At 46.6% G+C, this 15,091-nt stretch overlaps 1 protein-coding gene and 1 long non-coding RNA gene across 6 annotated transcripts in view; one reads left to right on the top strand and one right to left on the bottom strand.

The window, feature by feature from the left end:
- MCRS1 (microspherule protein 1) overlaps window positions 1-2,149 on the bottom strand; it is a 10,055-nt gene extending 7,906 nt beyond the window's left edge. The window contains exons 1-4 of one of the 5 annotated variants that reach the window (XM_067696428.1): window positions 2,028-2,147; window positions 1,651-1,712; window positions 744-863; window positions 97-235 (exon numbers count right to left, since the gene is read on the bottom strand). In XM_067696428.1, coding sequence (XP_067552529.1) covers window positions 97-235; window positions 744-753 — 149 coding nt within the window. In that variant the 5' untranslated portion in view covers window positions 754-863; window positions 1,651-1,712; window positions 2,028-2,147. Of the gene's footprint in view, window positions 1-96; window positions 236-422; window positions 864-1,513; window positions 1,713-2,027 lie in introns of all 5 variants that reach the window. The other 4 variants (XM_067696429.1, XM_067696426.1, XM_067696431.1 and 1 more) reach the window with 4 other exon arrangements.
- The window catches only part of LOC137201883 (uncharacterized), a 26,568-nt gene continuing 13,368 nt past the window's right edge, over window positions 1,892-15,091 (top strand). The window contains exon 1 of the long non-coding RNA XR_010932394.1: window positions 1,892-2,738. This is a non-coding gene — a long non-coding RNA (uncharacterized lncRNA). The remainder of the gene's footprint in view (window positions 2,739-15,091) is intronic.

Consider the following 15,091-nt stretch of genomic DNA (forward strand, 5'->3'; position numbering starts at 1 on the left):
GCCAACAGTTGGGCTCCAGAGGGGCTCAGGGAGCCATTCCCAACAGGGGTGAAGGCATGCAGCAGTCTCAGCCTCTGGCCCTTCAAACCCTAGTACCTGGAGGAGCTTCTCCGTTTAGGGATGGTGCCCAAAGCCTGTGAGGAGGCCCGCTTCTGCCCTGCCAGTGACTCCTCATCCTCTGAGCGGCTGGCAGTGCCTGATGCCATCAGGGATGAATCTAGCAGCCCCTGAGAATCTAGAAGAAGAGAAGTGGTGAACCCAGGCCTCCTAAATGCCTAGCAGAGCCCTGAGCCTCTGCACATGGGAACCCTCCTCAGCCCCCCTTCCCCTACCAGCCCTCTTGGTCCCTCCCCTGCTTCCTTGACACTTGAAGTTTTAAGGTGGGAGTTCCTTGGCCATCCAGATCCCATCTGGGCCCAGACCTTCCACGCTGGGCAGTTCTCCCGGTGCCACGTGTCATGTCGTGCAGCACATGGTGCTCAGGTCAGACTGGTGATGCCGACACACCGGGCTCTGGGCATAACTGCTCCCTCTGCCATCAAAATGCAGCCATGCCAAAGAGCGTCAGCTCAACAGCAAGTCAGTCAACTGTGGCCTCTGCTGAGAGGTACGTGGGTGGTGCTGGCCCAGGGGGAGGTGGCAATGCCCAGCCAGGACCGAAAGACACACGTGCCAGGCACGGGGTGGAATCAGCAGATGCTTGGCGCCTGAGCGTTTGGGGAGCTGGCCCGGCCTCATACTACCTTTGTCCATCCTCTCACAGTCCCAAAGCCACTGGTTCCAAACCACAGGGCTAGAAGGAAGGGTCCCACAGGTTCATCCAAGGATTCTGACCAGGTGAGCTTAGAGGCTGAGAAGAGATTCTGCAAAGGAGAAATGAGGCTCCCTGAGGCTCAGGTTTCGAACTGGCCAGCTTCACCTCCTTATACTGGAACAGGTCCCCAGGATCCCATAAGCTAGGGAAAACACCAGGAGAAGAGACACAATATACTCTGCCAATATGACCCTGATAAACCAGTAGTCTTTCGAAAGTCACCGACATCTCTGAGACAGTGATAAAAGCTATGGACCCTAGAAAAATGTACACATTAGAGTGGTTCACAAACCACTCTAATTCTACTCATAGCCCCTAGGTTAAGGGCCTTGACTATAAACTAGCAAGAAACAAGGGATTCTTGGCTCACTTTTTGTCAGCTGCCCATTCAGCTCCCCTCCCAGCCCAAAGCAGGGAAAAGGAAACGGAGATTGAACTCCCACCAGTCCATCTCACTTTTTTCATCTGAAGCTCTGGCTGAAGATTTAATGGGTGGTACCTCGTGGAAGCTAAAAAACGCGGCTTGGGAACTGAGCAAATATCAACCACCCTGGGCGGGGCCCTCGCCTAAGCCCGGAGAACTCAGGTAGTAGGGACTCTGCGGAGCGCGCCGCTTCGGAGAGTCCCGCCCCTTCTGACCAGGGTATCTCTCCGCGCAGCGTTCTAGCCCTGCCCCCAGGTGCGCTCCTCGCGCCGTACCATTTGATACGGCTGGGAATCTTGCCACCTGGGGAGAGGGTGAAGGGCCCGATTCCGCGGGTAGACTGGGGCAGGGTCAGCGCCGCCTGCCTTCTCCGGCCCTCCACCCCTCGTTCTCCCCCCAAGGGCACACCCACAGTAGGGGATTAGTCCAGGTCTGTTTCACGGGCTCGGGATAGGAGTGGTGACGAAGTCAGCCCTGCAACGCAAAAGCAAAGCACCGAGTGAACCCCGATGCCCTCGCAGCCTTGGTTTAAGCCCCACGGGCCGGTGGCGGGGAAAGGGTGACTCCCAGACCAATTCTCACCCTACCTTCGGCATGCCACCTTTGCGCATGCGTAACTTCTAGGACCAGATTCTGGCCCGGTCCGGCCCACGCATGCGCAGATTATCGGGGCGCTCCCGGGGCGGGGCCCCAAACCTGGCGGGGTGTCGTCCCCAGCGGCACTCTGGAGAACTCCATTTCATCCCCAACTCTGCTCAGAACACTCAGAGGCGAACCGCGAGGTCTCACCATTCCTAGGCTGCCAGCTCCAACAATTTCTCCGCGGCGACGGCAGCAGCCGCAGGGCCAAAGCCGGCTTCCGTGAGGCCCGTCTACTTCCGGGTCTACGAACTAAGGGCTGCGCAACCCCTTCCGGTTCACCCCGGTAACTTGGGTAAGGGGGCGTGGCCGTGGCCGTGGTAGCGAAGGTGTGGCTGTTTTGTTAACAGCCAAAATTAAAGGCTTTCCCAATTGGGACAACATATAGGGAGGCGTCAGGGATTATAGAATCCAGGTTGGAGAAAGTGATTAAAGGGAAAGGCGAGACTTGGGGCAGGATAGCCTGAGTAGCGAGATGAGGCAACGCTGGAAGGGGCTGGCCCGAGGGTGGGGCCGGGCGGCCGACTAGATTTCGGCTTCCGAATCTTGCGGCCTCCTGAGACATCTAGGACTCTTTGATAGTTTCTCAGGACCAATTATGGATTGTTTGATTCCACCAAAGGTTTTAGAGAAACTACTCTGTGGCAGGCCCTGTGCTAGGCACAACACGGGGAGATGATGTTGAGCTCCCTCTAGCCGGAGAGACGTGACATATAGAAGGGGCAGGGAGGTTGATGTCTAAGGAACGGAGGGAGGGTTGTAGGCCGCGGTTCTAGAAGGTAGAGGCCCTGGGAGAAGGAGTGCCCTTCCCATCAGCCCGACCCCACCTGGATTCCTGGAGGCAGCTGTGGGCCCCGGGAGGTAAGACGACCCAAGGATGCACCTTCAGAGGAGAGTGCCCTGGAGATGGGAGGACAAAACTACAGGAAAAGTTGGGAGTTTGGGGGTGTGAGAGCTGTCTTGAGAAACCAGAAAGACTGTCCTCTAAAAGAGGGTTTCTATTTGTTTTATGCTTCCTTGGAGGGGCACAAAAGGGTAATAGCCTTAGAGAAACATACTGCGGCTCAGAATAAGAAAGATACAATTCCAAAGCTGTCCAGCAGCTAGGGTGGTCCCCTCAGTGGAGGTGTCAAGCACACATCACCTGGACATTGCCAGGCGATTCAAGTGTCAGATGGGAGGCTAGCGCTTCTGGCCCTGACAGTGTATGATAGCCTTCTGCTTCAAGAGTCCCGTGTTCATTTGTGATCTTGCTTAATGAGTATTAACCTATTTTATTTCCCCTGAAAGATTGTGTTTTCTGATACAAGGTGTGATGGACTATACTAGATATAGCATAGTAGCTATACTAGGTGAGAGTTATCAGGGAGGTCTCTAAGGAGGTGACAATTGAATTGAGATTTGACAGCTGATAAGGGACCAGTTAGGCAAAGAGCTAGGCTAAGATGACCTAGTCAGAGGGGACAGCATAACTCCAAAGCAGAAAAGAGCTTGGTGAGTTTGAGGAGGAGGAAGGAGATTAGTGTGGCTGGAACAGGATGATCAAGAAAAAGAGGGAGGTAGATGAGAATAGAGAGGTCATCAGGGCAGATCACATTAGGCCTTGTAGTTCATGGTATAGATTTTGATCTTTATTCTTTTTTTTTTTTTTTTGCGGTACGCGGGCCTCTCACTGCTGTGGCCTCTCCCGTTGTGGAGCACAGGCTCCAGACGCGCAGGCTCAGCGGCCATGGTTCACGGGCCTAGCCGCTCCGTGGCATGTAGGATCTTCCCGGACCGGGGCATGAACCCGTGTCCCCTGCATCGGCAGGCGGACTCTCAACCACTGAGCCACCAGGGAAGCCCCCGATCTTTATTCTTTTTTTAAACAATTTTATTTATTTATTTATTTATTGCCATGCCGCACAGCATGCAGGATCTTAGTTCCCTCACCAGGGATCGAACCCATGTCCCCTGCAGTGGAAGCACAGAGTCTCAACCACTGGACCCCTAGGGAAGTCCCCTTGGCCCTTATTCTTAACGCATTAGAAAGCCCTTAAAGTATGACAAGCAAAAGCATCCATCCTGTGATATGATTTAATGTTTTAAATGATCCCTTTGTCTACTTGTGGAGAATGGATTGTAGGGGGGCAAAAGAGGAAGGAGAGAGATCAGATGAAGAGGCTATTGTAGCAATCCAAGTGAGAGAGGTAAACTCAGGGGGTTTAGCTGGGTTGTGGGGGCAGTAAGATGGGCAGAAATAGTGACTTTGATGTATATTTTGCAGGTAGAATCACAAGGACTTACTGATGGATTGAATATAGGATATGAGGGAAAAGGAAGAATCAAGGATAAGATCTAGATTTGGGGCCTGAGTACCTGGATGGATATGAGACAACCCCCCCTCTTTAGAATATATCCAGAATCTGGTCATACCTCACCAGCTCCAACACTATTTCCTGATCCAAATACCCTGAATTCACCTTCTCTCACCTGGACTATTGCAAGAGCTCCCTAACTAGTCTCCCAGCTTTCATCTTTACCGCCTCTCCTCCAATTTCTTCACAGCAGCTAAAAGAAATGGAAATCCACTCATATCAAGCCTCTGTTCAAAATCCTCCATCATCCTTGGAGTAAAAGCTCATGAGGTCATGACCTCATCTCCTGCTTCTCTCACTTGGTCTTTTAAAAGTTTCAGTCCCCATCCCCTGCATTCTGTATCCCTTCCCTGCTTTGTTTTTTCGTTAGCATTTATTTTCTCCTAATGTGTGATGTAATTTACTTATTTTTTTCCTGTTTATTATATGTCCCCCAGCAGTAGAATATAAGGTCTATGAGGGCAGGGGGTTTTGCCTGTTTTGTTCACTGCTATAGTAGGTACTTAATAAATATTTGTTGAATAAGCATGTTAAATAAACCTAGGGGAAAGGGGAAGTCTGTGGGAGGAGGAGGTTTGTATAGGCGCAGAAATGAAGAGTTCTGTTTAGACATGTTAAGTATGAGATGCCTGTGAGGTATCCTGGTGGAGGTGTTGAGTAGAGAGGTGGGCACACTAGTCCAGTCACGGAGGAGACCTGGGCTGGAGATATACATTAGGGAATCATTCTCATGAAGATAATGCCAATGCCTAGGGAGACAGTGTAGACAGAGAATAGGAAGGTCCAAGACACATGGCTGGGGCACTCCAACATGTAAGTTAAGGTAGAGGAGGAGCCAGCAAAGGAACAAAAAGAAGAGTATGGATAAAAAGAAAACTTAGCAATGGCACCAGTCATCTAACCTCCAGTTAACTGTCCCTGGCTCCACGGTAATCTTTCACAGTGCAGCACTATCCCTGGATAGACGTGGCTTACCGTGGAGGCCACGATCATCATGGTTTCTCCTGGATCTTTACTCAGGGCCCCAGGCTCCTTCATCTGGGGGATTAGGACATGGTGGTTAAGAATACAGGCTCTGCCTGACTTTAAACCTTAGCTCTATCACCTACCATCTTGTGACCTTGAGAAGTTAATATATTTCTTTGCCTCAGTTTGCCATCATCTGCGGGGAAATAGTAGTACCCACTTTGTAGGATGGTTCTGAGGAGTAAATCACTCATTGTTTAAACAAGTACGTTGTATATAGCAAGTGCTTAAAAAATGTTAGCTGTTGGTACTGTTCTTAGGGCTTGGGTCTTGGTGTCTCCTGCCAGGTGGTCAGTCTAGGACCCAGACTTTGATAGCACAGCCCTTCCCGGCTCCCATCCACTAGAGCAGGACCAGTTTTTCTTTCACCTAAGGCTGTTACCTTCTGGGCACTTGGTCAGAGGACACAGGATCTCTCTGCTGTTGGCTCAAATATACCTTCTTAGGAAGGCAAGTTTAATAAAGCTGTTGACCAGTACAAAGTTGCCTTTGGATTCACAATGCATTTTAAGTCAACATGAACTCTACTTGATATCTGTACACCTTTTTTTTTTTCTCTAAGGGAGGAGAAACCATTTGCAAAGGATGAGTCTCATATACAGACTGAATCTCTCTGAAATATCAGTCCCCAAGGTAGAGAATCACAAACTTTATGAAACATCCAACTTATTTAACATGACAAAATGTATATATCTCAGTCCGAAAGCCAGAATCACACTTAATGAGGAAACCTAAATTATTCCCATTGAAGTTAGGTATTCCACAAGGATGGCCCCTGTGACTATTTTTATTTAATACTGCTTTGGAAGTACTAGCCTACTTAATTACAGAAGAGAGAGGAATGAGATAAAAAAAACTAGAGAAGAAGAGGTGAAATTACCATTATTTATGATATAATAGCCTAACTGGAAAATCCAAGGATATCAACTGAAAAACTAATACAAATAAGACATTTTAGCAAAGTGGGTACAAATTAATTTATAAAAAGTCAATAAACAACAGCCAATTAGAAAGTATATGAGAATAAAATGTATCATTTACAATAGCAATGAAAATGTAATGTAACCAAGAGTAATCTTAACAGTGTGCTAGATGTAGGTGCCCAAAACTAAAAATGCTATTGAAGGACACAAAAGGAGACATGAATAAATGGAAAGGGATACTCTATTTTTGGGTTGAAAGACTCACTGTCATAAAGACGTCAGCTCTCATTAATCTATAAATTTAACACAATCTAATACCAACAGACTATATAACCTGAATATAAAGTTCATATGGAAATTTTTGCATCAAGAATAACCATGAACATTCTGAAAAAGAAAGTTAATGAAAGGGGAATAGCTCTATTGGATATTAAACCAATAAAAGCTACAATATCTAAAATAGTAAAATCCAGAGGACACTAGTGCAAGCATAGACAATTTGATCAAGAGAACAAAATAAAGAGTCCAGAAATAGACACAAGACATTTAAAATGTTAGTATATGATAAAGATGGCATTCTCTATCAGTAGGGAAAAGATGGATTATACAGTAAGTGGTATTGAGACAATTGTGTAGCCACCTGAAAAAAAATAATGTGGTATCTCTACTTTAGTCCTTACGCTAAAATAAATCCATATGAATCAATTGTGTTTAAATAAATGTAAAATAGTAAAACTATAAATTGATATGTTGTAGTGGAGAAAATATCTCAGAATAGCACGAAGTTTCCCAAAGCATTAAAAAAGACAATTCTGTCAACATAAAAATCTATAATTTCTGCAGAGCAAAAAACACCATAAACAAAGACAAATGGCAAACTGGGGGAAATATTTGCAGCTCATACCACGGACAAAAGGACTAATTTGCTCGGTATATACAAAATCCCTTCAAATCAATATGAAAAAGAACAAAAATCCAATAACAAAATGGGATGGTTAACATAAAAGGAAAGATAAATGGCTCTTAGACATATGAAAAAATGCTCAATCTCATACACAAGAAAATTGAAACTACATTTAGATATCATTTTTCACCTATAGACAGGCAAAAACCCCAAATGTTCGACAATATGCCCTTGGCCTGGTTATGGAGAAACAGGCCCTCATATATGTTACCGGTAGAACCGTAAATTGTCAGTACTTGCCAAAATTACAAATGAATATAATTTCTAATCCAGTATACTTTCACACATGCAAAATAAACTATATATAACAACAATAGCATTATTTACGGTAGCAAACGTTTGCAAACAATTCAAACATCTATCACTAGAAAACTACTTAAATAAATTATGGTCCACCATACAATGGAATATCATACAGCCAGGCTGAAGAGCTGTCACACAAATCTTTATAGGCCGTGATTAAATTCATGAAAAGCTATTAAAAAGTTTTTAAACGGGCATGGTATGAGATCTGGATTTTAGAAAGATCTCTCTGGCTTAGTATGGAGCATAGACTGACAGAGCAAAACTAGAGACAGGGAGATCAGTCAGTAGCCTAAATTAGGGTAGTCACCAAGGAGAAGACACATAAAATGTAGACTGGGGGCTTCCCTGGTGGCGCAGTGGTTGAGAGTCCACCTGCCGATGCAGGAGACATGGGTTCGTGCCCCGGTCCGGGAAGATCCCACACGCCGCGGAGCGGCTAGGCCCGTGAGCCATGGCCGCTGAGCCTGCGCGTCTGGAGCCTGTGCTCCACAACGGGAGAGGCCACAACAGTGAGAGGCCCGCATACCGCAAAAAAAAAAAAAAAAAAAAAATGTAGACTGGATAGGGCTTGATAACAGACTGGGTTTAGGGGTACAAGAGATGAGGCACTGATGATACCCTGGTTTCTGGCTTTGGCAGTAAATGGAGAGTGATAGTTATGCATTGAGATAGGGAGCATAAGTGGAGAAGCTCGTTTGGGTAAGAAGGAAAGATGATGAGTTTTATTTGGATGAATTGAGTTGGAGGTGCCAGTGGGCAATCAGTTGAGATGCTTGGTTGGGTGTTTGGGTATACAGCTCTATGACTCCGGGGAGAGATTGGGACTAGGGATAAATTGGGGAATCGTCATCATATAGCTGATGTTTGAAGCCATAAGGGAAGATGAAGTCATCTTGGGATATCCTGAGGCATGAGGAGAGTGTCCAGGCCCTGAAGCGACCCCTGGAGTACAGGCAGAAGACTGTGCACTCCTACTAGAGCCAGAGGAGTGTGGGGAACAGGAGGGAAACCAAGTATCACATGACAGAAGCAAGGGAAGACCGTGGTAGCGTTTTAGTGGTCCATGTCTCTCACTTGGTTATAATATCCTTAAGGACATAAACTGGGTCTTATTTTTGTTTTCTCCCTGTCTGCTCCATCCCCACCTTCAGTCAATACAAGGTTTTGCACATAATCGAGATGTCTGTGAACAAAATAAGGGCATGAATGAGTAAATCCATTCAAAGCTGGGTCTTTACACTACTTTAGTTCAAATCGTCATTACTGTTCCTCTGATTGGTCTCCCTGCATCCATTCTCTAGCCTCTCCACATTGCCATGGCTGCCTCTCTAAAATGCAGATCTAGTAACATCACTCTTTTCCTTGAAAATCATCAGTGGCTTTCCACTGCTGAGGAAAATCCTCAGCTTGGCCTTCAAGCTCATCCAAACCCAATCTCAGCCCAGCTTTGCTCCTGTAACACCTGGCTTCTTACCCATGAACTACGCCACACTGACTACTTTTTGGCCCATAAACATGCTCCGTGCTTATAGTATTCTATTCCCTCGGATTCCCCACCCCCCTGCCACCTGCGTTAGTTCTATCCATCCTTCAGCTTTCTGTTGAAATCCCACTTAGACCTGAAGGCCTTTCCAGACCCTCACTGCAATGAACGTCTCCTTCTCCTGTTCTCCAATTATTTTGCATCTGTATTATATCACCTGCCCTGTACTGTATTTGTGTTTGTTACATATGCCAGCTCCCCCCTATTTACTACCCTGTCTCCACACTGGACTGTGAAAAGGGATTGTGTCTCAGTGTCATCAGTACATCCAGCCTTCACACAGTACACTAAGTAACTGCTGAATAAGTGACGGGTGGATGGGTGGACGGTAAGTCCTTGGGAGTACAAGGACCTAGTTCTATTTATTTTTATTCCCTCTACAGTGCTTTGCATGTGGTGTGTACCCTATGTTTGCAGTAAGCTCCTTAGAAGTTTGTTTTATTGACTTTTATACTCTTACTGCCTAGTACAGAGCATAACATCACAGTGGGTGCTCAATAAATGTTTAAGGACTCAATAATTACTCATTTAATTTGCTCTCAGTAGCCTCCAGAGAGGCCAATGGCTTTGGCAAACAGTGTTTGGTATGTGCTTCTTGCCACCTCTGACAGGCTGCCTTTGCAGGCCATTGACAAGCTATGTCGTGTAGTATGGCAAACAGACTGAATTAGGGCTGTCATGATGGTTAAGCGTTTAACACAAAGAGATGTGGCTCTCCAGGCAGAAACACAGCCCGGAAGAAGCCTCAGAGGCAAGAGCAAGGCAGCTCAACTATGGAGGGATGGGATCACTTATTCCTTAGAGAAAATTCTGACTTGGTTTCTACTATGTGCACAGCACTCTGTACTGGGGGCGGCTACAGCTGTGAAAGCAACTGGGCATCTGCTCTTAAAGAGTTTATGATCTGGGGGGATGAGGACAGCCCACCAATAATCCCAGAACAAAGACAAGACTGACCATTGCTGGAAGAGATGCATGAACAAAGGTTGAGAGAGCCTCCAGGAGAAGGGGGCATCTTAGGGAGGACTAGGAGAGGCATCTTGGTAGGGGGAATAGCATTTGCGCTCATTTCCTAAACTTTCCTGAATGCAAAAGGAATTGTCAGTGTTCAACTGGTCTCCCTGTTTCCCCCTTCCCAGACTTCAGTCTGTTCACATCACTATGGCCAGAGCAATGCTCTTGAAGGTGAGGTCCGATTATGTCACTTCTCTGCTCAAAATTCTGCAATGGTTTCCATTTTATTCAGAGTAAAAAATGGCTCCTGGGGGCTTCCCTGGTGGCGCAGTGGTTGAGAGTCCGCCTGCCGAAGCAGGGGACACGGGTTCGTGCCCCGGTCCGGGAAGATCCCACATGCCGCAGAGCGGCTGGGCCCATGAGCCATGGCCGCTGAGCCTGCGCGTCCGGAGCCTGTGCTCTGCAACGGGAGAGGCCACAACAGTGAGAGGCCCGCATACCGCAAAAAAAAAAAAAAAAAAAAATGGCTCCTATTCTTTCAGAGTGAAAATAAAGTCCTTACCGTGGCCTACAAGGCCTTATGTGATCTGTCCCTCCAGTCATTCTCCAACACTTTCCTTGCTTTTCTCCTCCCACTCACTCACCTGGCACCAGTCACAATGAAGATACGGCCATTCCTTGACTATGCCAGGCATGCTCCCACCTCAGACTGTTCCCTCGGCCTGCATACCCTTCTCCAGGGTTCGCTTCTTCATCTCCTTCAAGTCTTTACTCAAGTGTCATCTCAGTGAGGCCTATTTTATGCCCTGTTTTAAATGGTAACCTTGGGACTTCCCTGGGAGTCCAGTGGTTAGGACTCGGCGCTTTACTACCATGGGCATGGGTTCAATCCCTGGTTGGGGGACTAAGATCCCAAAAGCCTAGCGGTGCGGCCAAAAAAAAAAGGTAAACTCTACATTCTGGTACCTTACCCCTCGTTGAAACTTGTGTTTCTCCATGGCATCTTTTACTATCTGACATACTGTGTATTCTACTAATTTTTTATTTGTCCATTTTTGCCCAATAGAATGTAAGCTCTGCGAAATCACTTTTAAAAAAAACAACAACTATTTTCTTCAGCACTGTATCCCTAATGCCTACAATAGTGCCTAGTATTAGTTACCCAATAGGTATTTGTTGAATGAATGAGGACGTGATACATGTTTGAAGAAGTCTTCAGGCAGGGCTTTCTGGAGGAGTTCCTAAAAAATAGTTGCCTGAAGAATCATTGACAAGGAGAGATCTCTGAACTGCACAGCTGAGGACCCTGCTGGGGGTGAGTGGTCAAGTGAGGAGGAAGTGGCCCTAGGCTGAAGCCACCAAGAATTACCTGCAGGATCCAGATGTCCAAAGGATGGGTCAGGAATCCCTTGTCTCATTCCCTTAACCTTTGCCATACTAGCTTTCCTCACTCAGCCAAGCACCTTCTCAGATGAACTCCACCCAGCTTCAGCTGTGTCCATCCTTCAGCGGTTCCGATACTTTTCATTTGGCCCTCTTGTTCTCCGGGCCAGCCGAGGCCCTTCAACAAGCACTTTGCTGCCTCCTTGTGGCTCCTGCAGGAAAGGAACTCTCTTCTGAAAGTGAGGTGACAGAGGCCTACACAGGGACTCTTAGAAAGGGGGCTGTGAGAGAGGAAACCTGAATCTTCTTGACCCCCATGGAGATCCTGAATTATTGGCAGCTGCCCTCCCGCCCACAGACATTACTGCTAATAGCGACGACCATCCCCTCAGCAGACAGCAGAGCCCTGACAGGTATGCCAGCTGGACTCAGCTTTGGTTGTTCCAGGTTAGGTCACCTTTGGGGGAAGAAATTTATTTATTTATTTAGCTGCGTCATGGCATCTTCGCTGCGGTGCGAGGGCTTCTCTTTAGTTGTGGCTCACGGGCTCAGTTGCCCTGTGGCACGTGGGATCCTAGTTCCCCGATCAGGGATAGAACCCGTGTCCCCTGCATTGGAAGGCAGATTCTTAACCACTGGACCACCAGGGAAGTCCCCTGGGGAAAGAATCTGAGGCAACAGTCAGATCCCAGGGCCTACCTTGAGGGGCATTCAGGCCAGTCAACTAGTATATCTAGCCTCTACCTACTCGGCCTCCTCCCAGCTCACAGCCAATAGTTTTTAAGGGGTGATGCAGCCACCAGCCAGCTCAGGGCCGGGTGTGTGTAAAGAGAGGAGGGGGCTGGGTGTGACACGAGTAGGAAGGCTGGGCACTGTGGAGAACTGGAGCCCATGCCCTGGAGGACACTGCTTAGCTGAGCCACTGCTCAGTTCCAGCCCGTTACTGTTTCTGTAGGTAACTGAAACCCACCTAAGCTAATATCAGCCCCTAAACAGGGGAATGTCCTGGAATACCACTGGGTTATCTTGTAGACCTACAAGGCAGGGATACAGCCAGGCCTCAGTAACCATCTGGCTGGCAAAGTTTCTGATGAGACGACTTCTTACTTTCCTATGTAATTTGTTTTTCTTTCTGGCAGCTTTCAAGATGTTCTCTTATCTTTGGTTTCAGCAGTTAAGACTATGCTATGCTTAGGTGTGTTTTGTGTTTATCCTGTTTGGGGTTCTCTGACATTCTTGGATCTGTGGTTTGTTCTCTTTCATTAATTTGGGAAATTCTTGGTGATTATCTCTTCATATATTTCTTCTGCCCCATTCTGTCTCCCTTCTTCTAGGACTTCAATTATGTGTGTTAGACCATTTGTCATTGGCCCACTCAAGTCGGTGCTTAGTTTTGGGTTTGCTCAATTGTTCCTTTGTTTCCTCTTTATGTTACAGTTTGTTTACATTTCTTCTGACTTAGCTTCAAGCTCACAGATTTTTTCCTCTGCTTTTGTCCAGTTTGTTGATTAACTGGTTGAGGGAATTGTTCATCTCTGATATTAAGGTTTTCACTTCTAGCATTTCTGGTTTTCCATTTCTTTTTTAGTTTCCTATTCTCTTCTCAAATTCCCCATCTGTTCATGCATGTTGTTCACCTTTTCCACTAGACTAGATCCTTTAACATGGTAAATATAGCTATCTCAAAGTCCCCAATTGATAGTTTCATTTTAGCCATGCTCATATTCTTTTTTTTTTTGCGGTACGCGGGCCTCTCACTGTTGTGGTCTCTCCCGTTGCGGAGCACAGGCTCCGGACGCGCAGGCTCAGCGGCCATGGCTCACGGGCCCAGCCGCTCTGCGGCATGTGGGATCTTCCCGGACCAGGGCATGAACCCATGTCCTCTGCATCGGCAGGTGGACTCTCAACCACTGTGCCACCAGGGAAGCCCTCTTTTTTTTTTTTTTAAAGAAGATGACTCCTCCAATCATAGTCATGCTCATTCTTTTTCTGACTTTTTCTAAGTTGGCCTCCCCAGCACATGGAACACACCAGACCCTGCATGGCTTTTGCCTCCCTGGTTCTTTGGTTGGGTTGTTTACAAAAGGTTTTTATCCCTTCCACTTCACCGATGTCTCCGTGAAGGTCACAGTCAGGGCTAAAGTAGACCCTTCTCTCATGCCCCCTTTCACATTAGTGTTGATTCCTCATCTTGGAGAACCCTGAGGCCATGAGCCATGTAAGCAGAGATATGGCCAACTCCCAAATTTGGCTTGAAGAAATATGCCAAGAAGTACTCCTTCTCATGCCCTGGCTTCCCCAAGTTTTTTTGAGGCAATATCTTGTTTGACCAAATACATCAACTTTGCTCTGAAAAAAAAAAATGAGGTTCTTGGATAGTATTAAATAACCTCATTACCAGAAAAACACCATATACTATATCTATATATCTCCTTGGGTTTCAACCCAGCTTGGCCATCTATCAGACACTCTGCTTGTCTGCCAGAGAGCTTGCTAGAGGACAACCAAAAAGTCAAAGTCCTCCATCACCGGGGCAGGTTTAGCTGCTGGGCACCTTAATTTAAGCACAGTGCCGAAAGCGTACGGAAACATCTGAAACCTTTAAAAATGTCATTGGTGAGACTTCCCTGGCGGTCCAGTGGTTAGGACTGCACGCTTCCACTATGGGGGGCCCGGGTTTGATCCCTGGTCAAGGAACTAAGATCCCACATGCCGAGGCTTAAAGAATAGATAGTAAAAATAAATAAATAAATAATGTCATTGGCACCAAAATACAAAAATATATGTAATTAAATGTTTATAAAACACAATACTGTCAGTTTCATTATTCTGTCAAATTTAATATTCAGAATATTCTCATCTTATTTACAAAACTTGTTAGATTTCATCTCTATGCATGATGATTGCTGAGAAGTCACAGCCAACTATACATTAAAAAAACTTACTCATAGTCGTTTAATTTCCAAAGCAAAGTTATAAAATTCCCTTCAAATTATTTATAAAGCAATACATTTAGTATGAGGGCATTTTAATATGTTGGCTACAGTGGGGTGAGGCCTCCAGAAAATAAGCCTGAACGGCTAGACATGGCCCTTCCCTGCCACAGCTGTCCCATGTGTGTGACCTGCATCAGAAACGCCTCTCACCTTCCTCCCTCCGCCAGGCTTCCTTGTGATACGTTGAGCTGTGGCTCAGAAATTAAATCCTACTCTGGCATCATCCAAGGGCCATCAGTTTGCATCCAACATCCTCCTCTTCCTTCCAGAATTTCAACCTTAAGCAAGGATAGGTGTTCCATTCCTAAGAAACAGAATCACTGGATTGTGGGGCCTCTGAGAACAGGGTAATTTCCTAGCTAACGTTTTATCATGCCTGGTCCCTAGGTCTGGTCTGGCTAGGCGGGAGGAGGGGGAGGGGAGTGCAAGGGAGAGTGAGGATGGGGCGGTGCTCGTAAGCTGTATGAACCAACCAAAGTAGTGTCTTCCCTGAATTAAGACAATTAATTAGCGGACAGGGATGGCCTCCTAAGCCCACACCATCTAGATTTGGAACCTCCGTGTCTCTATTTCTTCCATCTTTGTCCTCACTTCTTAGAGATGCACTCACCTTTGCTCCCACACCCAGTCACGCCTGGCTCTGACTTGTACTCAGTACCTTCTTCTGTTCTTACCTTCTGAGTTTCACGCTCATCATCAGTATATCTGTTACGTATTTGTCTGTCTCTGATTGATTTTAGAGTTACTGAGCCCTGCTGTGTG

This window comes from Pseudorca crassidens, chromosome 11 (assembly GCF_039906515.1).
Source record: "Pseudorca crassidens isolate mPseCra1 chromosome 11, mPseCra1.hap1, whole genome shotgun sequence".
In the NCBI taxonomy this organism is placed as follows: domain Eukaryota; kingdom Metazoa; phylum Chordata; class Mammalia; order Artiodactyla; family Delphinidae; genus Pseudorca; species Pseudorca crassidens.